Source organism: Rattus rattus, chromosome 14 (assembly GCF_011064425.1).
Source record: "Rattus rattus isolate New Zealand chromosome 14, Rrattus_CSIRO_v1, whole genome shotgun sequence".
Taxonomy (NCBI): Eukaryota; Metazoa; Chordata; class Mammalia; order Rodentia; family Muridae; genus Rattus; species Rattus rattus.
This window is the reverse complement of record NC_046167.1, coordinates 42530037-42553938: the sequence shown is the minus strand read 5'-3', so window position 1 is coordinate 42553938 and position 23902 is coordinate 42530037. Positions and strand designations below refer to the sequence as shown.

The 23902-nt window shown below is 40.6% G+C and overlaps 1 protein-coding gene, 1 long non-coding RNA gene and 7 other non-coding genes across 9 annotated transcripts in view; 3 read left to right on the top strand and 6 right to left on the bottom strand.

The window, feature by feature from the left end:
* LOC116883586 overlaps nucleotides 1-447 on the bottom strand; it is a 48379-nt gene extending 47932 nt beyond the window's left edge. Inside the window, exon 1 of the mRNA XM_032884766.1 lies at nucleotides 145-447. Coding sequence (XP_032740657.1) covers nucleotides 145-430 — 286 coding nt within the window. The 5' untranslated portion in view covers nucleotides 431-447. The remainder of the gene's footprint in view (nucleotides 1-144) is intronic.
* A 166-nt stretch (nucleotides 448-613) lies between these two features.
* Nucleotides 614-4657, top strand: LOC116883588. Its single transcript, XR_004385773.1, has 2 exons — nucleotides 614-876; nucleotides 3724-4657. It is a non-coding gene; the product is annotated as an uncharacterized LOC116883588 (long non-coding RNA).
* On the top strand, nucleotides 1154-1225 carry Trnam-cau. Its single transcript has one exon. It is a non-coding gene; the product is annotated as a tRNA-Met (tRNA).
* Nucleotides 4658-4984: 327 nt separating the features above from the next.
* Trnar-ucg lies at nucleotides 4985-5057 on the top strand. The gene has a single exon. It is a non-coding gene; the product is annotated as a tRNA-Arg (tRNA).
* Nucleotides 5058-10069: 5012 nt separating this feature from the next.
* Nucleotides 10070-10151, bottom strand: Trnas-gcu. Its single transcript has one exon. It is a non-coding gene; the product is annotated as a tRNA-Ser (tRNA).
* A 2119-nt stretch (nucleotides 10152-12270) lies between these two features.
* On the bottom strand, nucleotides 12271-12342 carry Trnaq-uug. The gene has a single exon. It is a non-coding gene; the product is annotated as a tRNA-Gln (tRNA).
* Nucleotides 12343-12804: 462 nt separating this feature from the next.
* On the bottom strand, nucleotides 12805-12876 carry Trnaq-uug. The gene has a single exon. It is a non-coding gene; the product is annotated as a tRNA-Gln (tRNA).
* A 1028-nt stretch (nucleotides 12877-13904) lies between these two features.
* Nucleotides 13905-13986, bottom strand: Trnas-uga. Its single transcript has one exon. It is a non-coding gene; the product is annotated as a tRNA-Ser (tRNA).
* Nucleotides 13987-14366: 380 nt separating this feature from the next.
* Nucleotides 14367-14438, bottom strand: Trnam-cau. The gene has a single exon. It is a non-coding gene; the product is annotated as a tRNA-Met (tRNA).
* Nucleotides 14439-23902: the final 9464 nt, after the last annotated feature.

Genomic DNA, 23902 nt, shown 5'->3' with positions numbered 1-23902 from the left:
ATACACTGCTAATCATAAAATTTCAAAAGTTAAACGATATCATGCTCGCCCTTTTAATAGGAAAAGGTGGGCGGCCCTGAAAAGGGCCTTTGGTTTTGTGAGATCAGACGAGAGTCCCTTAACCGCCAAAGCCGTAGAGGGTGCGGCCCTGCCGTTTGAGTGCGTAGACCACATCCATAGCGGTGACGGTCTTGCGCTTAGCGTGCTCCGTGTAGGTGACGGCGTCGCGGATCACGTTCTCCAGGAACACCTTCAGCACACCGCGCGTCTCCTCGTAGATGAGGCCGGAGATACGCTTCACTCCTCCGCGCCGAGCCAGGCGGCGGATGGCGGGCTTAGTGATGCCCTGGATGTTGTCGCGCAGGACTTTGCGATGACGCTTAGCGCCGCCTTTACCCAGGCCCTTGCCGCCTTTACCGCGTCCAGACATCTCTACAAAGCTGGAGAGCAGACCTCAACAGAATGGAAGGTACAGGCACATTCCTTATATGCAGGGTGTTCGGACCTAATTGAAGACTGAACCCTCTCGCCCCGCCCCTGGCACGGTTCATGCCTAATGACGTCACCAACGTTCGTTGTTCTCGCTCCTTTACCTGGGTCCTTTGTCCTCAAACAGGACTTTCCGGCCATTTTATCTAGTTCAGACTAAAGAATTTCTTTAACAATGCACATTTGTCACTTGGGACATATTTAGAGAGACAGCAGCTCTTTAGTGAGCCAAGCTATCACAAATGCTGATGTAGGGTGCATGTGAGGTCTGCTTCCCTTGCTTTTATTTCCTGCTGTAAAGAACTAAACACTGGAGAAAACAGCACCATTTTCTTCCACTATTTCGACTTCAGGACAAGCCTGATTGCAAAGTCTTGCTTCCGCAAGGTAAATGTGTGGGTGGTCACTAAGACTTATCAATTGACGTGCTGGGGACTGTCCTGTGCTGTTTTCTCCTTCGACGAATTATTTACTAGTATGTTAATGTTTGCTACTCTGGTCCAAATTTGGCTTTTTCCTTGATTCAATAACATTATTCTCAATAAATAGCACCCTTTGGGTAGACAAAGTAAGAAGGTGCCTTCCTGCAGGCCTTTGTTTGAAGTATAGAACAGCAACTGCAAATACAGTTAAGGGTAATATTAAGAGATCCTCTCTACCGGCTAGCAGAGTGGCGCAGCGGAAGCGTGCTGGGCCCATAACCCAGAGGTCGATGGATCGAAACCATCCTCTGCTATGTGGTGATATATGTTTTTCCCTTTCCAAGTTAAGTTCGTTTTGTAGTTAGATCTCGACAAAACGGAACTGAAATTTTCATGGACGCTCAAGTAGTAACTAATGTGTTCTCTTGATAACAAGTCATATTTACTTTGGCTAATCTTTGCTCTATAAAGCCTTAAATCCCTAAACGAAGACGAATACAAAGGTAAGAGCGGAGGAAAAGAATTCAGTTTCTTCCATACATAATTCATAAAGCCTTATTTTTCAAAAGTCTGGTGATAAATTAGAAGTACAGTGAACAGTCCCTGTAGATATTCTTTGCAATTACCAGAGTCTTAATCTTGACAGCAGTAGGTAGTGTTTTGAGAAAAGTGTGCCACTGAGGGAAAATGTGGGGTCTACAGTTGAAGTCTGTCAGAAAACTACTTCTCCTACTGACATTAGTCCTGCTAATCTCTACTTTCCCATATATAAATCTTTTTGCTAAGCTATTGCTATTCTCTACATTTATTTTTCAAGTTTCGTACTCACTGTCTTTTTTATTTCTCTCACAGGAAGGATTCCTGTTCAAATTGTTCAAATACTGTCCTAGAAGTTAAAACTCAGAAAAAACACATTAAGTAGCCTAGAATCTATACAGGGACTTTGGTGACCTTTGTTTTGAGTGACCTTGATGTGTTCCTCTTCCTCTACCAACAAGGTTTACTGTGTCTTTTTGAAATAGTTCTTCCGAACCTCAAAGGCCTCTCTCTCCTGTTAGGCTAGAAAGATGGAAGACTTTACTTCTTCTCAGGGAGGACTGAAGGTCAAGATCAGCCCTTAAAAATGATTGACAGAACCGCCTAGTAGCCTTTTTTTTTTTTTTTTTTTTGCTTCAGACAAAAAATAAAATTTAAGAACTTACTTTGTGAGCTGTGCGAATAAAACCAATTGTTGATCTCAGCCCCATAACCATCCCCTAGTTCAGTGACTTGGGGAAGTCCTCCCATAACTCTGCATGCATGTGCAGGATTGCAGGAAAGATTACAATATAGGGAAAGACGGTCACAAAGAAGAAGACTGGAGAAGTCTCTCTTGTCCTCTCCTCTTTGGTGACAGACATTCTTCTCTCCAACTGAGAGCCACTGGAGTGTGTATCTGCTATGCTAGTCTAGTAAAGTCCATCGAACAGGAGTCAGAGTAGCTCCAAGGACCTGGTTGCCCGGTGACCACATGCTTATTGGTTACAAATTAAATGCTACATTAAATATGCTACCAGCATGGATCATACTGACTTCCTGCCTCAGGAATGTAGAATAAAATTACCACCCAGGAGCTATGTGAACATTCCCAGGTTGTACTTTTTAGAGTATGGCCAAGGGTCATCACCATGGCACTTATCCACAGAACTTATTTCACAGAACTGAAAATTAAATCAAGCCATTCTGCTCCCATAGCTTTGTCCTGATGTTAGGGAGTTTGTAACTACTGGGAAAAGGCCACAGATTCAATCTGATTATAATTACAAAATTTATTGATTAGCTGCTAACAGGACAAACAATCTCTGAGCTAAATTTGAGGTTGCCAGGAAAAGAGTTCCAAAGGGGAAACTTCCAAGACCTTTAATATCTATACAAGCAAGCAAAAACTGTTCTATTCTGCCAAGTTGAGTGGTTAAGCCAACTCAAGGCCATCTGTGGGCATCTGTGTAAGCAAGTTCCAGAAGCAAAAAAGAAGTTAGTCATATAATAACATAGTCACACAGGGGTCTACATTTTTGAATGGGGTTCATTGAATCAGGGTTATTGAGACTTGTGGACCGGAGTCAGAGACAAGCAGCTAGATGGATGACTAGCATAAAATAGTTTCTTTCACCATCACACTGGCATCTATACACCAGGAAAAGGGGTGGATTTAAGTAAGTGATTGCTAGACAGCCAAGAAGAGCATTCTATGGAAAAGAAACCAACAGAGGTGTACATGAGAGCTTAACACTTCTAACTACAAAAATTCAGTGTGGGATAATAGGAAGGTGAGGGAGGCGGTTCTGAAAAGAGAAGACTGCACTCAGATCATCTCTTCAACCACTGGAAATGGCATGAAACACTAGAACACGAGACACCTAATATGGGCTATATGGAATTGTTCTGATGTGTTCGTTTGGGGCTGTCTATATTAAACTATGCAAGAGTGATCATCTTAAATTGGGCATTTCTACATTAATATTTCATACACAGTCTTAGGCAAACAAACCTTAAACACACACATTTCAGCCTCCCAAGTGTTCCTCCATCCCATACAACAAAAACAATGGGGATAGCTGTTTGCTGGGTTTGCAGTTTTTTAATTAAAATGTAATAATATCATTTCCCCATCCCTCCTCACCCTCCAACTCCTCCCATGCATACCTCAATCCCTATGAAATTCATGAGCTCTATCATCATCATCATCATCATCATTATTACAAATATAAGCATATACACAAATACAACCTGCTGAGTCTATGTAATTAACACTTTTTTTTTTTTGCAACAGCAGAAATAAAAGTCTTGAAGACTAATAAGACTTCCATCAACAATTCTCACCAGCTGTGCCACCATTTTCCATGATGGTTAAGCTGCAAGTGCCATCTGAACATCTACGCAGCTTTTCAAGAAATCGCTGACTCCAGGAAGAAAGAACATTCTGTTGTGGGGTGTTCACCAGAAAAGACTTCTCAGACATGGGTTTTAGCCAAATAGAAAGTCCTTCTTAGCCAACCAGTGACTACACTGTGTGTTCCAGATCACTGGTGAGGCCCTGAGCCTTTCTCTGGGTTAGCTTTTAAGCACAAAAATCATGTGAGGTACTTCAATTGACAAGAACAGTTAGCTAGAAGCAGAACTACAGAAGCCAGAAAACAAGGGTGATACATTTAGAGACTCCCAAAACTATGGACTTTGATGGATTGAGGTTTTGTTTTAGTTTTGACAGGTAGTGCCACCTATTACAGCCGGAATGGCATTTCAATCATGAAGTCAGTTGTGCTAAGGTCTCAGGGCCTGTTACATACCAAAATCACCTTCCACAGTACCAAAGGATGTGTCCATGTGAACAAAGCTCACCTGACAGGCGATTGTGGGATTCCAGAACAAAAGTGTGTAAAGAATTCGTGTTTCTATTTCATTCTTCCTATTTTCCAGATGTTATTCTTCTGACAGGAAAGAAAGGCTGTGTAAAAGGCTCCCTTTCTGAACTCCAGTAATTGCTTTTAGTAATCATGAAACCATCGTGAATTCTATGAATGTTTCTTCTCTAAAATTGTTATAATACCATTTTTTTATTCATAAGTGTAAAACGTGGTAATAGTCAAAGTGGTTTGTATTCCTAACTTTAGGTCTTTTCACTTATTAATGAAAGCTAATTTACAAATAGCAATTGATGATCTTGGACCTGTCAAGAAACTAGAGGATCTCAAAAAAAAAAAAAATTACTGTTTTCTCTCTGAAATGAACAGTATGTATCTTGAAAAGTGCTGTGGCACCAAGTTATAAGAATCAACGAAAGTAGAACATGGGAGGGTGGCTTTGTTACGCTAGAGGGTCTGCAAGTAATGAGTTTGTGAATGACGAGCATTAATAGGGAAGCAGTTTACAATACCGAAATAACTCAGTCCCAATTTTTTCTAAATCTGCCCTGTGGTCCCGAATAATCCATAGACTCTCCTGGTGTGGACTGCATTGCCTTTTATAATGTGGAGCGCCCAGCAGACACTTCCTTTCGCTTCCTAAATGTTGTGGCCAGAAAGTGCTCCTGTGACCACGTGGCCTAATGGATAAGGCGTCTGACTTCGGATCAGAAGATTGAGGGTTCGAATCCCTTCGTGGTTAGCAACGCTCTTTTTTTTTTTTCTTCCCTCTGATTTCTGTAAGTTAAATTGTGACGTACGGTCAAAAAATAAAAGAAAACTCCTTCGTTTTCCGGGTTTTCCGAAATTCTTATTTGTTTCAATCAAAAGGAAAGAGACCATTTTTCGAACACCGTAAAGCAGTGGTTCTCAATGCTGAGATCTTTTAATATAGTCAATTCTTTATATTGTGGTGATCCCCAATCATAAAATTATTTCATTACTACTTCATAACTGTAATTTTCTTACTGTTATAAACCTTAATGTAAATATCCTGATCAATGCAAGATATTTGATATGCAACTCCCAGTCCGGGGGGCGGGGGGCGCGGTCCCCAGGTTGAGAAATACTGCGAAGAACTGAGCTGGAGGAAGACAAGAATCAACTGAAGTGAGGCCTTCGGGTATCTTGGACTGATTCTCCCAGGGTCAAGAAGCACATACCATACACATGCCTGCCGCATCATGCCTAGGAGAAATGGGATTCTGGTCCAAGAAAATAAAAACGTGCCTGAATCAAAGTATTCCCCTTTTTCTCCTCTTTCTATTGCACAGAAGAAAAGGCATGTTCCATCCATGAAATACCACAGAGGAAAACTGAAAAAGAAGAAAAATCTCGGACACCCTGAGTGGTCATCAGATGCTAGAGATTTGTCCCAAAATCAGAAATTATATTATTTTTAATATATTATATTTATAATATTTACACCCTTTGATAAATATGTGAGACATGTTGTTTTAAAGCGGGGGTTCAGAAACACGCATGCTCTGAAGCTCTTTAGAGATGCATGGAAAGTGAATGGAGATGGGGAAGATAGAAGGGAAAGCAGTAAAAAGTGGGAGGGAAGGAAACAAGGGGAGGGGAAGAGGAGAATGGGAAAGGGACGAAGGGACCGCAAACAAGCCATCGTCGGTTGATAGTACCAGTGTAAAATAATAGCGCTAACAAATGACTAAATGTCCTAAACACAGACCCAACCCATCCCACCCCGACTCCATGTGATGACTACTTCTTTCCTACCTATAGCTATAGTCTTACATTATTGTTTCAACTAGATAAAAAGACTAGTTCAAGAATAGTTGCTGAATCAACTGATTCACCACGACATTTTGCCTCCTTCGTTGCAATAAACTAATACATTCCATTTTGCATAACTGAGGGTATGTTTCTGTTGGTCGTTGTTTTATAGAGGAAAATAATTAAATTAAATGTTCAGTGAAAAGTCAGACAGAGAAAGGGGTCACAGGTCCCGGGTTCCGTCTCCCCAACCGTAGGATCCTTCAACCACATGCCTTGCCGTTTACCCAAGAAAGTTGGAAAGTGCTGCTCACAGAAACTTGCTTATGAATGTCTACGAAATTCATCTATAGCTTCCGTAATGCAAATGCCGCTCCAGGCTTTTGTGGGCCCTAAGCATCTTTCTCACAGTTCCCATAGCCTAGCAGTGCTTCAGTCCAGCCACATGAGGGCACCAAAGAGCCACTAAATCCTTATCCACAACCAACAATTTTGTCCAGCGTTTTCCTTGGCAGTTCTGGGGACAAACCCTAGATTCAGGGCCTTGCTCATGCTAAGCAAGTTGCTCTTGAATTTGAAACAAATGAGTCAGCTATCTTCCACGTAACACTTCCCTTTTATCCACCACTAAACCAGATCAAGAGCAGGTGGGTTAAACATTTTAATATACTTGGCAAGACACAACTGTAGCAATATTTTCCAATTAACTTCTTTTTTTAAACACTGCTGTACTTTCATTTACTTGGGAGAAACAGAGGACTAGAAGACAACATTCTATGTGTTTAAAGATAAGTGGGGAAAATATAAATATTTACTTACTAGCTTTATCAGCGTCTTTATTGTGGTTTTTTTTATACATACTTTCACGACGCACACTTTTACCTTTCTGTCTTATAAATGTTAATGGTCTTTTGTTTAGCATAGTGTACGTGACCAACCTCTGATTTACGTTGCTAATAGTTACAGTTATAAGCAGTTGCTGCATTACACATTCCTACAGCCAGTAAATATAAACACATTACAATGACCTGCAGATCTTAAGGACTGCCCTAATTGGATCCATTATGGGGAGAAGAAACAATAGACAGGCATACAGAAAAGATGGGGTGGCATAGGCGTGCACTCTGATGAGATGCACGAAGAACAGCCAGGAAATGAATGAATTTGTTGGATATAGCTGGGGGGAGGGGGGAAGGCAGGCAGGTTTATCTTGTTTTGTTAAAACGTTTCTATAGGGGAGCAGTGTTAGGCTGCAAAGATCTGGAGGAAACTGTGATTAATAGTTTCTGTATGCAATTAGTCTTGACTAGGAAGGCCTCTCCAGTCCTCAGAGCTCAATCAAGGAAGGCTTTGCTATTCCAATGGATCTGAGGCATTGAAGTCTTTGACATAACTGTATTCTTGTCAGCGACACACATTTGCTAGGTCTTCATCTAATCCCATACCACTCCATAGAAAACCTACAGACACAGGTCCCTGAGTACTCTTTCCTTTACGTGGCTCATTGTCACCTTGGATAAAATATTTTTGACCTGTTATCACTTGCTTCTTCCCCATTAGTCGAAAGAGTGAGACCTTCTGAATAATATAAACTGAAATAACCAGAGTGATTTCTACATCCAAAAGGATATATAATGCCAGTGCTGGCTTGGAACCCAAGGTGATTAATTCTCCTGCCTCAGCCTCCCAAATGCTGGGATTATGAGTGTTAACCACCAGACCAGGCTTTAGGTTTCTGATGTAAATTGTCCATGATCTTTTGAGAACACATATGTAATTTACATTCCTTCCAAGAGTGAAATTCATTTGGGGGCAGGTGATGCCAAACTATTTATTATACTCGTTTCTATTTTTTAGAAATAATTTAAGATCTGGGCATTTTTTTTTCTCCATGGTAAAGCACTTACCCATCACTAAATGAAGCCCTGAGCTTGATCCCCAGCAATAACAAAGAAAGAAACAAAGAGACAATTATTCAGACACGGTTAGTTGTGTATATTGCATGATAAGTGCTAACACCACCAGAGCTCAGTGGTGTCCACTAGTAACCTGAAGTGATGTGTTCCTGCTCCATCTCAGTGGTTGAACTAAAGCACTGCTCCAGTGCTTGAACTAAATCTATTATAAAGCATCAGATATTCAATCTGCAATTTAAAGACTAATGGGTGCTGTGGTTACCAAAGTTATATCCAGTCGTTTCACTGAGAAGAATCCAGGTACAAACACATAGAGTTATAGCAAGCAAGGTTTATTGTAACTGAAAAAAAACACTCCCAAAGACACAAATGGAGCATCTCAAAAGGGTAGGGGTGACCCACAGAGCCTGAGGTCTTAAGGTTTTACCTACCTTTTCCACATACTCTCTAAGTCACCCCACTTCTTGAGCTGGTTGAAAATGGACTTCTTGAACAGGTTGAAAATGTCTTCCATGTTTGATAAGAGAGAGAGAGAGAGAGAGAGAGAGAGATCCCTCCCTCCCTCCTTCCCTCTCCCTCTTTCCCTCTTTATGTAGACTGGGCTGGCCTGGAATTCCCTATATAGCCAAGGATGCTCTTGAACTTCTAATTCACCTTCTTCCACCCACCAAGTGCTGGGATTACAGGTAGATACTGTGCCTGGCTTTTCTCAAGATGGAAGGCTCAGAAAGGCAAAACTGCCCCTACTGCCACCTCCCTATTTTCTAACACGCTCAGACAATTAAAAGCTTCACTCGGGTGTTACTATAAGATTGACAATGACCTAAATATATTACATATAGAAAAAATTCTAATTCCTTAAATCCCTCCATTAACACACACACACACACACACACACACACACACACACACACACGCACACACACACATGCAATGTCTATAAGCATTTATTTTATAAATATGTTACATGTTTGATGTGTGTAAAACTTAAAAGGTAAAGAGAAAAAGCCATTGTAACGTATTCTCAACATAAAGGGCAGGAACAGGTCAGGATGGGCCTGTTCAGGTGTTCCTGACTTCAGGTATCTCGGAGACAGAGCACAGCATCCACTTTATGGAGTCTCTCGACTGCTCCCAAACTGAATAGCCACCTCCTACGCGTTCATTTACAAGATCAAATGGAATAAAGCTGTCTTCAAACCATATATCCTGTGCATAAACCTCAAAAACATATTGCTACTCAATCTCCAGTTCCCGTGTGAGGCTTTGAAATCCCCTGGGAACCTGGAAACTTGAACCTTGTTGGAAAGACTTCAGCACTTTAAGTGATAGATCTAAAACAACTCTACTTCAATTTCCTTATCTATAAAAGAGACAAGTGACAAAGAGATGAAAGATTTTTCAGAGACCATCTTTGTTAGTAATCCCTCCCCACCAATTTTGTGTTTCTATTATGGGTGCACAATATTTTTCTGGAAAAGCAGGTAAGTGATGTTTTTCTGGGTTTCTGGTGTGTTAAAATTAAGGTGTACGTGTAAGAATACAGAAGACAGAAATAGAAACTGGAATACCTGAGACGATCTCCAGTTAAAATACAGCGACGCTTTCTGACGGAGGAAATTCAAGGCAAGTTTTTTTTTGTTTTTGTTTTTTTTTTTTTGCCAAAGAGCAGAAGGAACATCATGCCCCGGAACAGAGGGGAAAGAAACCACGCCTAAAAGGCAAAGTCAGGAAACAGTGAAAGGCAGAGTCGGGTGGAAGAATGGTGGGAGACTATAAGGTGAGACAACTTCATACCTATAAACCGGCCTGAAATCGCGAAAATAAGAAATTGAGTAAATCAATATGTCTTTATGTCTCCATAAAGACATATGGAGAACTAATTTGGTCCTGAAAAGAAACAGTGAGGAAATCTACCAGATAAAACTCCAAGGAAGTGACAACGCGGAGAAGTGTTTTGGAAAAGAGAAAGAAACTTGGCAAAGTAAAAGTGGCCAGGTGTTGTGTTCAACACCCGTGCTAAAACCTCAAGCCCACAAGGCCACAAGTGAGCACAACTCGTCGACGAGGATGGGATTCGAACCCACGCGTGCAGAGCACAATGGATTAGCAGTCCATCGCCTTAACCACTCGGCCACCTCGTCATGGCAACACAGTATTTGATATAGGTTTTATGTTGTGGAGCAATTAGAATTTATAAGGATTGGTTTTTTGGGTTTTTTTTTTGTTTGTTTGTTTTTTGGTTTTTTGTTTTTTGTTTTTTGTTTTTTTTTGGAAGAAAATTCCATTAGTCTAATTTGGCTTTTTAATTAATGAAACCAAAGCCTTTACTGTGTATAAGTGGCCCCCTTAGTTTGATCAGAGAAAGATAAACTGCTGAGAAGTGGATCTGAATATAGCCACAGAAGCAGAAATGAATAAGAAAGACCATTTATGATGACTCTGGTTTTAAAACTCAGATTGGATTTTGTCATTTAGGCCATACATATTAATTCTTTCAGCATTGGCGTTATGACGTACCTCTCTTTGCTCCCAAGTATACTTCCAATAGAAATAAATGCCTACCGGGTGACATAATCCTAGACTCCAAGAAGCAGAGGTGGGATATGTTAAATTATCATTGGTTCTTAACAAGCTGTGGACTTTGAGACACAGAATTAACGGGATATTGGAAAGGACTTGGTTTTGTCTAGTTTATAGAGGAAAAAGAGACAAAACTCATCATTTGGTATTTACATTTGATACGTTTCTTATTATCTGTTTCCACACCAAACCAAGCAAAGATCACCAAAAACACATTTGCAGTCAGATGAATTGGATTTGTTTCTCTGCAAGTAGGAAGAATGCATCATAAGAAGAAACTCTGGAAGGCTCAGCAAGAAAGTGTAGGAAAGGGCTTCCCAGCAAATGCTTACACTTTGGAGGAAGGAGCAAGAGGTTTCATTCTAGCTGGATGCTACCAAGTTCTATACCTAAACAGTTTAGTATCAGTAAATGTATAACTGATATACTAAGGAAGAACAATTTCTCATTACAAAAAGAAAAGATAAAATACAAATGGGCTTATGTATCAGAGTGGACTTGATGTAGAAGGTAACAGTAGAAAGAAAGGCTGTAAAACTTGTGATCTCTCATTAGTAGTTATCAGGAGATATTTAGTGATTGTTTTAATCATTGTATCAAGATGCGAAATGTTTTGCTGTTGTTAGATCAAATTTCTACCTCATTTCATTGAAATAAAAAATGTCAGTGTTCTGTGGAGAAGCTGTGAGGTTACACAGCATCAGAAGACAATCCTTAGGGCCCAACTCTGAGTCTCAGGCTAGACCCTAGCATCCAGGCCTGTCTCTGGACACCAGAGAATATGTTTCTCTTTCTCTTCTGTACCAAATGCAATTGCTAAAAGGGGGTGGGGGTGGGCAGGAGAAAGTGTGTGTTTTAACAAGAATAAGTAAGAAAAATAAGAAAGGTGGGTAATGTTGCTAGGGCTTCCTTTACCCAAGGGGCTAGGATTTGTTCCTGAGAAGAGAAAGTGTAAGTCTGAAGCTGTGTCTATGCATGCTGGGTAGATTCCTAGTTTGAGTGAAAATGAAAAGCCAGAACACCAAAAGAGACAGATCTACTGAATCTTGGAGTCCACTTGCTAGACATTATAATTTGAGTGCCTTAAGCTGGATAATTACTGAAAGTCTGACATACACTTTCAATAGACAGTTAATCTAAATAATGTCAACAGGTGAGTATAGGTGCTTAGATGGTGTCTCAAATAAAAGAAGCCTTAAGATAAACACACTGTACCACTGTACCCCAAACCTTTCCAAGACAGAGTCCATGGTAACAAGCCAGTTTTGCTTTGAGTAGCTTTGAGGCAAAGGAAAAACAAATTTTAAAAATGAAAGCACTTGCAGCTAGGTGCATACATTCTGAAGGAGAGCTAATGGGTGATTAAAGAGACTTGAGATGTGGAGGTAGAGGAAGGAGAAACATATCATGGACAGGACACATTTTAGAGTATAACATAGACCCCACTATAGCATATAATTTTTATACAGTCACTGGTAGCTCCTGATAACTAGTGTTAGCTTGTTGCTAACATTTCTCTTTGCATTCGAAAACATATTTTGAAGAGACTCCGGAGAAAAGATTGCTGAGTGAAAACATCGACATTTGAACGGCTCTCTGACTACACATACACTTAACATAGGCCAGAACTGAGAAAGAGGATACACTCATCGAAAGAAATGTAAGAAAACAAAGGAAAGCAGGTCCCACCGAGATTTGAACTCGGATCGCTGGATTCAAAGTCCAGAGTGCTAACCATTACACCATGGGGCCACACATGAGACGTCATTCTCTATAACAAACTACCTGAAGTATGTTTACATGTGTTTTAATCTCAACTTGTAGATTAGGTTTTAATTTGTGACAAATTTACCTCAGACAAGAAATATCTCACCTGTTCTATCTTGTAAGATCCAAATTCATATATAAAATCTATTGAAGTTCAAACCGTAATGAGTAGTCCTTTACACAGGAATTCAGCTCCAGTATAAACGAGATGCATCCCTAACTCTCGCATCTGCACAAAACTTTGCCCGATTAGAAACTGAAGTTTCCAACAAAAATGGTTCCTGGTAAAACTTCAGCTGAGAGATAAGGGTAAGTATAGAAGTAAAGTATCTTGAAGGGGTGGATAGATGAGAAGAGAAAATGTTCGGACGCCATCGAACTTGAGGATTCTAAACTTGCTATGGATACACAGACAAATTCTAAAGGAAATGCGCCAAAATTAATATTAGGTCCCACCGAGATTTGAACTCGGATCGCTGGATTCAAAGTCCAGAGTGCTAACCATTACACCATGGGGCCCATGTCACTGTATGTCTTTGGTAGATAATAGACCAAGAGTTGGAAAATTGATTCATAATGTTTTTGTGATTTGGATTTGAAACATTGCCGTACTGCTAGAAAACAACTCTTCCTTGCAAAATAAGAACTGTGATTTTGCCAGACCAAAGTTATCAACATTTGCTACACTGAAATTTACAGGAAAAAGTGTCAACACCTAGAAATCTCTTGTTATACATAGGCATGTGGCCAACGCAAGAAAAAAGGAGAATTCACTAATACTTTAGGATATAAATTTCTTTACCTATTTAACTATCTTCTTTCTTCGTCCTTATCCGCATTTAACAATGGATCGATTACTTATATAATGCTAATAATATTTTTTTAAATTTTTTTTCTCCACAACAGCAATGTCTGTACGCGTTAGAATGTCTGGGCATTTTTAAATAGCGATAGCTATTATTTTTTTATTTACTTTTATTGGATTTTTTTATTTACATTTCAAATGTTATTCCCTTTCCTGGTTTCCTGTCCATAATCCCCTATCCTATCCTCCTCCCCTTCCACCTCCCCAACCACCCCCGCTTTCCACTCCCCCACTGACATTCCCCTACACTGGGGGTTCCAGCCTTGTCAGGACCGAGGGCTTCTCCTCCCATTGGTGTCCAACAAGGTTATTTATTTTTAAAATTAAATTTAGCCAGTTTTGAAAATTATCTGCTATTTTGACTCAGAAATTCGTCTTTCGAAACAATCTAGAGGTAAGTCAAACGAAAATGTGTTTGAAATATTTATTTCAAAACAGTAAATACACCCTGGAGTGTATGTGCGATGTCCTGCGTTTACCTTGAAGGCGGGCGAGGATTTGAAGTTCAGACAAAAAACATATTTCAATGTCAAACCGGCACGACCTTGCATCTTGTTAGATTCAAAAGAAGAAAATGGAATTGGAATAAAATGCTGTTCCTAACCAAAGAAAACTGGGTGTTTCATAATATTTATATTGGTAGTAGGGACAGGTTTTAACACCTGTCGAGAAAACATAAGCACGTAGTCGGCAGGATTCGAACCTGCGCGGGAAGACCCCAATGGATTTCAAGTCCATCGCCTTAACCACTCGGCCACGACTACAAGAATGAGCACACATACAGTATATATTCCCATGAGAAGTTATTCCATAAATATTTTTCAAACGATATTTCTGAAATGTAATAGCAGATGTAGACTACTTGCCGTCGTACTAAAATACAATGCTATTGAAAGCTGGAGACAGGAAATGTAGCCAAACACTTGGCTGATATGAACGTTCTCAGAACAGACAGAGACACAGGACAAAGAGATCGTGAATGTAGGAATCTCTCTCAGGAGCCCTTACTGAATACAATAAGTAGCTTTTATAAAATTTGACTTTGTGTTGCTTATAGATAAAATTGAGAACTCAAAAGTCTACTAGCGAACTCTGCTATTCCTTATTGAAAATTTTCCTTGAAACAAGGCCAAAAGGTACCACCTAGCAGAGGATGGTTTCGATCCATCGACCTCTGGGTTATGGGCCCAGCACGCTCCCGCTGCGCCACTCTGCTGACGCGTGAGTGAGGGGGGAAAAATAAAAAAAAGCTATCCTTTTGAAATCTTTATTAAAGACTAAGATGTTCTGTTCGTTCCTATCAATTATTTAGCACTATATAGAAAGTGACTTGATATCTTTACACGAATGTAAAGGTTAATAACGAATTCGCCGATTTAGAATTTCTTTCTGCTGAAAATCGGTCAGCTGAAGTTAGAGCTCAGGAGCTTGATAAAAATTATTTCGGATTAGAGAACAAAAAACACACTCAATGTCAGAACTTTTAATAGCAATCTTGCAAAAGCTTGAACTTGCCAAATTCCTGAAGTTTTGGACCCAAACTCATTTTGGCGTCTCTTTTTATTTGCCTGTTTGTTTTGTTTTTGTTCTGTTGTCCTTCTTTTGTTTCTTTCTGGTGGTTTTATTTAAAATAAATCTTTAAACATGCTTTGCTATGCACTAGCCGGGACTCAAACCCGAGCCTCCCGCATGGCAGACGAGAATACTACCACTGAACCACCAATACCATCTGAAAATGCCATCTTCTTTCTCCTTACTTAGCTATTATTACATGGTATCAATCTTTTTGGTCAGTTTGTAAATGGAAAAAGTCAACAACCAGAAAATTACTACCCAACAATTTTTTATCTTTATTAACTTGAGTATTTCTTATTTACATTTCAATTGCTATTCCCCTTCCCGGTTTCCAGGCCAACATCCCCCTAGCCCCCCCCCCCCCCCTTCTATATGGGTGTTCCCGTGCCCATCCTCCCCCCATTACCATCCTCCTCCCAACAATCACGTTCAGTCTTGGCAGGACCAAGATGCTCTTACTAGGCTATTCATTGCTACCTATGAGGTTGGAGCCCAGGGTCAGTCCATGTATAGTCTTTGGGTAGTGGCTTAGTCCCTGGAAGCTCTGGTTGCTTGGCATTGTTGTACATGTGGGGTCTCGAGCCCTTCAATCTCTTCCAGTCCTTTCTCTGATTCCTTCAACGGGGGTCCCGTTCTCAGTTCAGTGGTTTGCTGCTGGCATTCGCCTATGTATTTGCTGTATTCTGGCAGTGTCTCTCAGGAGAGATCTACATCCGGTTCCTGTCGGCCTGCACTTCTCTGCTTCATCCATCTTATCTAATTGACTACCCAACAATTTTTAATAGATGATTAGAAAATAGAGATTATCTCTAACAAAAAAAAAGTTTTTTATTTCAAGAAAGAAACGAAACGAAAGTCTGCAATATGGTCCCTCTTATCTATCTTATCCGTTCTTCAGAATAGAGAAGTGTAGGTCTTCCAAGGTGTACAAGTTGTTTTTGGTAGCTGTGATTGGCTGCTGTGGAATGGGGAACAAAAGAAAGAAAGAAAAAGCAAGAACCCAAAACAGCAGAAAACTTATCAGTTTCCTGGAAAAGGAGAACTGGAGCTTAATCAAGTTCCTCCAAGTCCTAAATTTGGTATACAGATCTGAAGAGTATGGGAAATAACTAAAATGTTGATCGAGTTACCTAACTTGTTCTTAATTACTTATTTCTAACAATTGGAATAAAGAACTGGCTTACAAAGGAAAGTTTAAATAGTGCCCATTAAAAACACTTAAAAATAAATTTTTAAAGAAAAAAATAAAATTAAAGCCTTTAGAAATAACCTAGGTGTGGTGACTTACATATGCTATTCCAGCGCCGAAACCACAGAGGCAGACAGATCTCTGACGATGTCATTCCAGAACCACCCAGACTCGTGAGGCCCACCACCCAACCCCATCCCACCCTAGGTCTACACAACAATTCCAGACTGGTCAGAACTACATAGTGAAAGCCTGTCTGGAAAAACGAAAAGGCAAGACAAGGCAAAGAAAACTCAAAGACTCTTTGGATCAGATATTAAGGAGGGTTTACCTGGATGGAGGATCTCTCATGAGGGCGAAGGATGTCGACTACTTTGGTCATCGGAAGGCATCCCTAAGCTGAAAATTTTCCCTTCCAAAATCATGCATTTGGGTCTTGGGTAGAAGCCTGTTACTGGACACATAGAACAAAATATTTTATAACCATCCCAAAGGCTGAGATCAAACCAAGAAGCAGTCGTTCGGAGTCTTCTACTGAAACTTTGATGAATATTTCACGGAGCTCTGGAATAAACACTTATTTGCAACATAATTGGTTCCTGAGGAAATATCTAGTGAACAGAATGCTAGAACGAACACGTAAGAAGTAAACTCATGTTAATAAGAAGAGTAAACCATACGGGACATTTTCAAACCTCACCTTCAATACCAGCTCCCACAATATTTAAAAACCATTACATTAAAAAATTAATGAGAAAAACGGTAGATAGGTAATCTTCTAGCTTTCTTACAATGACGTTAAAATACCTGTACCTGGATGTGGAGGGACAACCCTGTAATCCCATCACCTGGGCCGTAAGGCCGCAGGTCAGGGTTCAAGGTCATCCTCAGTTATCAGTAAGTTTCAGTTCAAACCCGGCCTAATCTACATATACAGGCCCTTGCCTCAAATTCTTCCCGTGATTAATAATGATTGCCCACCTGGCAGGACCTGTAATTACTAAAAAGGCAAGATTCTAGGAGTGTCTGTGAGAGATCGTCTAGATGAGGTCACTTGAGTGGGAAGACCTGCCCTAACTGAGGATGGAACCAACCATTTCTTGAGTTGGAGTTCTAGACTGAATAAGGAGAAAGCAAGCTCATCACACAAATTTATCACTTCCTTGACATACCTCACCTACTCTCATATATTCTTTACCATGCTGGAATGTATTCACAGTGTCTCTGATACTTTCCTCTTTTAAATCATCCCCCCCTCCCCCGTGTTCTGTAACAACAATATGAAAATTTCGTACCTTGACTCCAAAAGACATTCCTCCTCCTATTGGAAACTAAAACCCATATTCTAGTCTGGAGTTTGTTTGTTTGGGGTTGTTGTCTGGTTGGTTTTGTTTTTTGAAACAGTCTCACTGCATAACTCCATCTGGCCTGGAACTCACAGAAATGGGGCAGCCTCTGACTCCTGAGTACTGGATAAAAAGTGTGTGCCACCGTGCCTAACTACTCTGAATTTTTTGAGTCTTTGAGACAATACCTTATAGAAATCCACTAGGCAGAACCTAACATTTCAAATACTGAAGTTGTTAAATCATTGTCAGATGTGGTCACTAGAAGTCATGCAGAGCCACCTTAAAATCAATGACAATGAAGCAGAATAAATTGGCCAAGCATTTGTTTGTTTGTTGCTTGTTAATCCTTAGGTGTTTTTCTGCACCATGCTGCAAAATACAACAGCAACAACTGAAGTTCTCACTGCTACTTTGTTGAATTAAAGAAACCAATTTTTTTTTTTAATGTCATACCATTCTCTATATACAATCCTTACTCTAGAACGTAATCGGTATTCAGTTCCTTCAGCATTCCCACCCACCTCCTTGTCCTTAAATCAAACAGTTCTGGGGTTGTCTTTTATACCAAGCTTTGTTTGGTGCCCACATTCTTTGAACTCAGGCCTGACCTCTGCACTCTGCCCCTCCCACTATCGGCCAGAGAGTGCCATCTCTTACAGCTCCCTCTATAACTGGGTCAAGTATGGGCTTGTTCTTGTAAATACCATACTTTATCCTAGTCACCAGTTAATACTGGCTCTTCTCGACACTTGCCTGATATTTGCTCCACAGTGGAAACCCTATGTAGTGAAAGTTTTGACTTCTTAAAAAACTCAGTTATGGGGGAGGGGTAAAAAAACAAAACAAAACAGTTATGTTATATGACTGTATTTTAACCCCAGGTGTGGGATAGAGGGCTGTTTCAGTTGATCCATGGCCATTAACTATGGTTGCCTAGTGCTGGAGGAGGGGGTGTGTTTTTGCCAGTTCCAGATAGTTTAATTCTGGAAACTCTGGAGAGGGTATAAATGCAAGAGCCCCTGAGAGGGCCCATGGTGACCACTGCCCCCTTTGACTCTCCCCTTGCTGCTGTTGCATTTGCTATCGTGTTTGCTGTTGCAGGATTGCTGGGTTACTGGAACATGAAAAACAAAAACAAAACAAAATATATTTTCTACTTTTCAAGAAAAACTTTACTATACATATCTGAAAATTTTAGGTGACAAATCACAAAAACAAACATATTAAAATATTGTTGAATCTCCTGCTGTATTAAGTAGAATCATTAGTCAGACATGCTGTGAAATTTTTTTTTAAATGTGGGTGTGTTCGTGTGTATGTGTGTGGTGTTTTTTTTTGTTTTTTTGTTTTGTTTTTTTTTAAGATTTATTTATTATATACATGTAGCTGTCTTCAGACACACCAGAAGAGGGCATTGTATCCCATTACAGATGGTTGTGAGCCACCATGTGGTTGCTGGGATTTGAACTCAGGACCTCTGGAAGAGCAGTCAGTGCTCTTAACCACTGAGCCATCTCTCCAGCCCCATGCTGTGAAATTTAATCGATGTAGAAAACAGTGACTTCACACATCTTTCAAGAACTTGGTCAAGAACTCAGACTTGCCTGCCTCCCCTTCATGTACCACTATGCCCTAGGGACTTTCTAACCTAAGTTGTGCCATGTGACTGATTACCTCTGCTCAGCTCCCATACTTCTGACCTCCAATCTCCCTCTTTTGCCCTGTCCCAGGAGTCCATCTCCCTACTGGATGCCCTACCTTCTATTTTCTGTGTAAGCTTATTGGCCAATCAGCATTTTATTGAGGGTTACTGCGCTGATACAATACACAAGACATTCTCTCTTCTCTACCTTCCCTCTTGTGTCTTGGTGTGTGTGTGTGTGTGTGTGTGTGTGTGTGTGTGTGTGTGTGTGTGTGTGTGTGTGTTTGCATGTGCATCTGTGTGTGCACATTAGTTCTCCTTCTAAGTGGTTGTGATAGCTTATACACTTGCTCACTAGATATTGGATAGAATAAAATGTGAGTTCATTTTGTATTTGTAAGATAGCAACAAATGTGGATAGAGTGATGTGGGCCTTTCATCTCAGCACTGGGAGGCAAAGGAAAGGGTGTCACTCTGAGTTCAAGGCCAGCTTATTGTATATAGCAAGTTCTAGGCCAACCAAGGCTACCTAGTGAGACACTGTCTCAGGACCCATATAGTAGAAAAAGAGAACCAATTCTGGTAAGTTGTCCTCTGACCTTCCCACACATCTGTACATGTAACTAAATGCAATGCAAATAAATAAATAAACAAACAAAATAAATAAAGTTCTAGCAGATTTGTGAATGGATAAAGATGTTACTAGAAGCCACTGGCTATGAAGAGAAAACCCAAAAGGTGATGTGCTACTTCTCTATAGATTGTTGGCCAGGGAGGCCCCCTCAAGCCTTAGAAACAATACTGGTCATTGCCACTGCCCCTGGTTGCCCACCGGAACTAGAAGGTTAACCCCCCATTGAAAACATCACATACCCTGGTGACTAGACACTGAGAAATGAAGCTAGAACTGAACTAGAATCTTCCTTCTTCCTGGACAGTCCTCATAATTCTGGATGGTTCTGTGCAGATTGGTGTTTGTGGTGGTGGTAATGACACTCTGTTATGAAATGTAATCACACTCTGTTGTGAAATGACATCCTACCCTCCTAAGCAGCCAGGCAAGGCATGCCTACTGATGTAGCAGTGACAGTTCTGTTATGGTGATAACCGGTTGAATTTGAGTCCTACTCCAGAGAAGAGAATTCACTTCTGATAATTTAAAAATCCCCAGACTTGGGAGGTCACAGGCCATAATGAGAAAACAATTGTTATTGTTTTGTTAAATTGCCTTCTAACAATTGTCTGTACTTACAACCACAGATTAGTACAGTGAGAAGCTGCTCTCTGTAGTGAGAAGTGGTCACTGCAGAAATTTATATCTGGCCACGATGCTGAGAAGGAGCTCCACCAAAAATTGGAAATCTGTTATTACCCCCTCCAAGATTCAAGGAATATCTCAGAAGAGGGAGAAGAAAGGAAGGATTTACTTTATCCTGTCTTCCAGGCAGGATAAAGCTTTTGTTGCACTTTTGATTTCTCAGCTGCTGTAATCACTTTCATTTGATTGGTCCTGTGAAGGAGGTAGGAGAGGCTCCTAGGGCTCTACCGAGCCCTGAGGATCTATAAGCAATTAATAGGTTGTGTGGGAATTGTGAGTTCCAAAGCCTATCCTACTTTAAGAAATCCTTAGTCATGTTCCTATAAGCATCCTTGACAAAACTGGAACACACAGACACAAACATATACCATGAAAATAGGTGGTGTCTGATTGGGAAAAAGTGGGGGAGACAAGATAAGGTGGTAAGGGACGGATATGATCAAAATACACTCTTTAATGTAAAAAAAAATGCCACAGTGAAAGTCATTTACAATGTATGATTTAGGATAGGCTAGCAAACACACCAGTAGGGCAGAGGTAGTGCAGGTCTTTAATCCCAGCACTTGGGAGACAGGCAGAGATAGGCAGAAATCTCTGTGAGTTTGAGTTTGAGGCCAGCCTGATCTATAAGAGTGAGTTCCAGGACAGTCAGGACTGTTAGACAGGAAAAACCCTGTTCTCTTGAAAAACTGAAGAGAAGAAAAGAGAAAGAGAAGAAAACCAAGAGAGTACTTCAGGCTAGTGACATTACTTGATGCTGCAACTCTGCCCTATCCTTACTAAGGGTTTCTGCTTGAAGCTCTATCAGGTCAGTGTGCTACCACTGAGCTACACTTCCAATATCTTTCCTAAACTCTTTAGTAGTATTTTGTGATATATATCTTCCATCTCCTTCCATAATTCCTCCAAAATTAGGTACCTTCTGTACACTGTTAAGTTTCAAACCCTGGACAAACCTCTGAGATGCCTGTTTAACATATCAAATCAGACCTGGCCTCCAGGTTCTCCCAGCATCCCTCAGTCCCTACCTGTTACAGGGTATGGTTGGCATACCCCGCCCTTCACCCTGAACTCTCCAGCCCAGGGACTGGACTGCCCTTCCCCCAGAGGCTCTTTCCTGTATAATCTATTTTGGTTACTCATCTCTTTTGTACCTGTGGCCCCCTAGCTGCTGCACTTGGTTCCTTCTGTCCCTTCCTGTGACTCTCTACCTTCCTATCCCCCTCTCCCACATGATCAGGGTCTTGACCACTAAGGACTCTCCCAGTTTTGTCTACCTCTGGCTATGTCCCCCTTTTATCTACAATAAATTTTCCCTTTCATCGTACCTAGGGAGAGTCATGCCCTTCCCTTTCGTTTTATTTCTATTTTTCATTCATTTGTCACATGCTTTGCTAGGCACTGGGGTTACAGATTTCCCAGGACTTGGTGGTAGAGACCATTCAGAAAGTGAAGCTCTGACTAAAGTCAGAAGAAAGGCTGCTTTGGAGGAACCGATTTGTTTCGGTTGTGCACTGAAAAATAAGTATCTAAATCAAGCATCGAAGGGCAGAGAATACCTTTTCAGAACACATTCTCAGAAAAATCAGACACAAAAGTCCTGTGGAAAGAAAAAGCAACTAGGCTTCAGGATCTGAAAGGCCAGTAACACATAGTTAACAGGCACAGGCAGCTGCCAGGGTAAGATTTACATGGGGGGAAAAAAAACGATAATTAGAAGTCAAGTGCATATCTGTAATCTCAACACTCTAGAAACCCAAGCAGGAGGATAAGAGGTAAGACCAGCCTTGGCTACATAGACTATCTCAAATAGCATAATGTAAGCATAATATTAAAACACCATAAAACCGCATTACACGCTACACACCATTAAAACACAAATGTGCACAATCACAACTTGTCTAATAAATCAATCTTAACTTTTAAAAGCAAGCATAGTAAAAACACAGATTTTATTGAGCAAGAAAAAAAACTGGGAAGAGGTGAATAGCTTCATGTCTGTATCTTCATGACTTGCACATCACAGACACATCACGTCGGGTATGGTTTTTCAAACGCACACTTTACTGTTCACACACAAAAAGGGGGAAAACAACTTACAGCAATCTTAGCCTAAGTGATACATACCATGGATAATCGGAGACAGAATTTATCCACAGACAGTGGGTGATGGGCCAGCCTGACTCCATCGTAAGGATGGAAGACATGTTGTTACAAGGTCAGACAAGTCCGTTTCTGTTTGGTGCAAAAATCAAGTTGTCTGCACTTTAATCTGTTTCACCCTATGGAGTTTGACTCGGCCCTTGAATATACCCTGATAAAATAAGATGTTCTGCCAAATAATTTTAAAATGTTCAGTCAAGTTTGTACATAACCAAATGTCTTTGGAGATCTCCCAAACTCTTGAAAATCCCCTAGTCTTCAGGTTTTTGTTTTGTTTTGTTTTTTAATTATAAATCATACCTCCTCTTATGTCCAATGAAATTTTTTCAAACCCTACTTTAGGGAGTTAGCCCTGTCTGACAGAAAATAAAGTTTGCTTAATTTGACCAAAGACTTTGGGTAACGATCTCTCATTTGTTGGGATTAACATGGGTAGAGGTAAAATGAGTCCAATAGCTCAGAGCACAGCAGCCAATGTCCGCGGTGGGAAAGGCAGTGAGTGGGAAGCTGATTCCAGTAGATGTTCCTAGGGAGCGTTGTTCCTGAAAGCTATGGGTGCTAACCAGATCAAACAGGGTGCCCAATTTTCAATAATCACCAAGGTCAAAGCCATGCCACAGATAGGAGATCCTGGTGGGAGGTGAGGTCACCAGAAAGGTCCGGAGTTGCTAGTGTACTAAAGTCTTGAGTTAAAACACGTTAGGGACTACAACCCGATGAGCTTCCTGGAACATTCAGAGTTGTTCGTAGTTAGGATTTCTATTCCTGCGATGAACACTAGGCCTAAAAAGCAAGTTGGGGAGGAAAGGGTTTATACTTCCACACTGTAGTCAGGACAGGAGGAACTCAGGACATGAAGGGTGATGCTTACTGGCTTGTTCGGCCTTCTTTTTACAGAACCCAGAATTACCTGTCTAGGGATGGCACCACCTGCAATGAGCTGGCCCCTCCTCCATCAATCCCTAATTGAGAAAATGCACTACGACCTTGTCTACAGCCTGATCTTATAAGAGACATTTTTTCAGTTGAGGTTCTCTCCTTTCAGATCACACTTAGCTTATGTCAAGTTGCCATAAGACTAACCAGCACAGAGGTTTATCCCTTCCTTGCAGAATTTTTAGTCCCTGCTCCTGATTGATGCCGCAGACGGCTCCCAGACCTTACCAAGTTACCCAGTTTTGCTGTCAGTCCGTCCTGATCTTGCGAACCACTCTATTTAATTTTGTTCTTGTTCTGTGTTTTCTACAAACTCACTTTTAAAGAGTAGCAAAAGCTAGAACTCGCAACCCACTTTTCAATGCCAGTAAAAACCCGAATAAGACACAACAGAAATCTTACTGAGGGCAAACATGCAGCGCTTTTTATCAGCACAGATCTTAAACCAAGGAACTAATTAAATAAACATTTCATTTGAATCTTTTTCACCGACCTAGACCAAAACTTT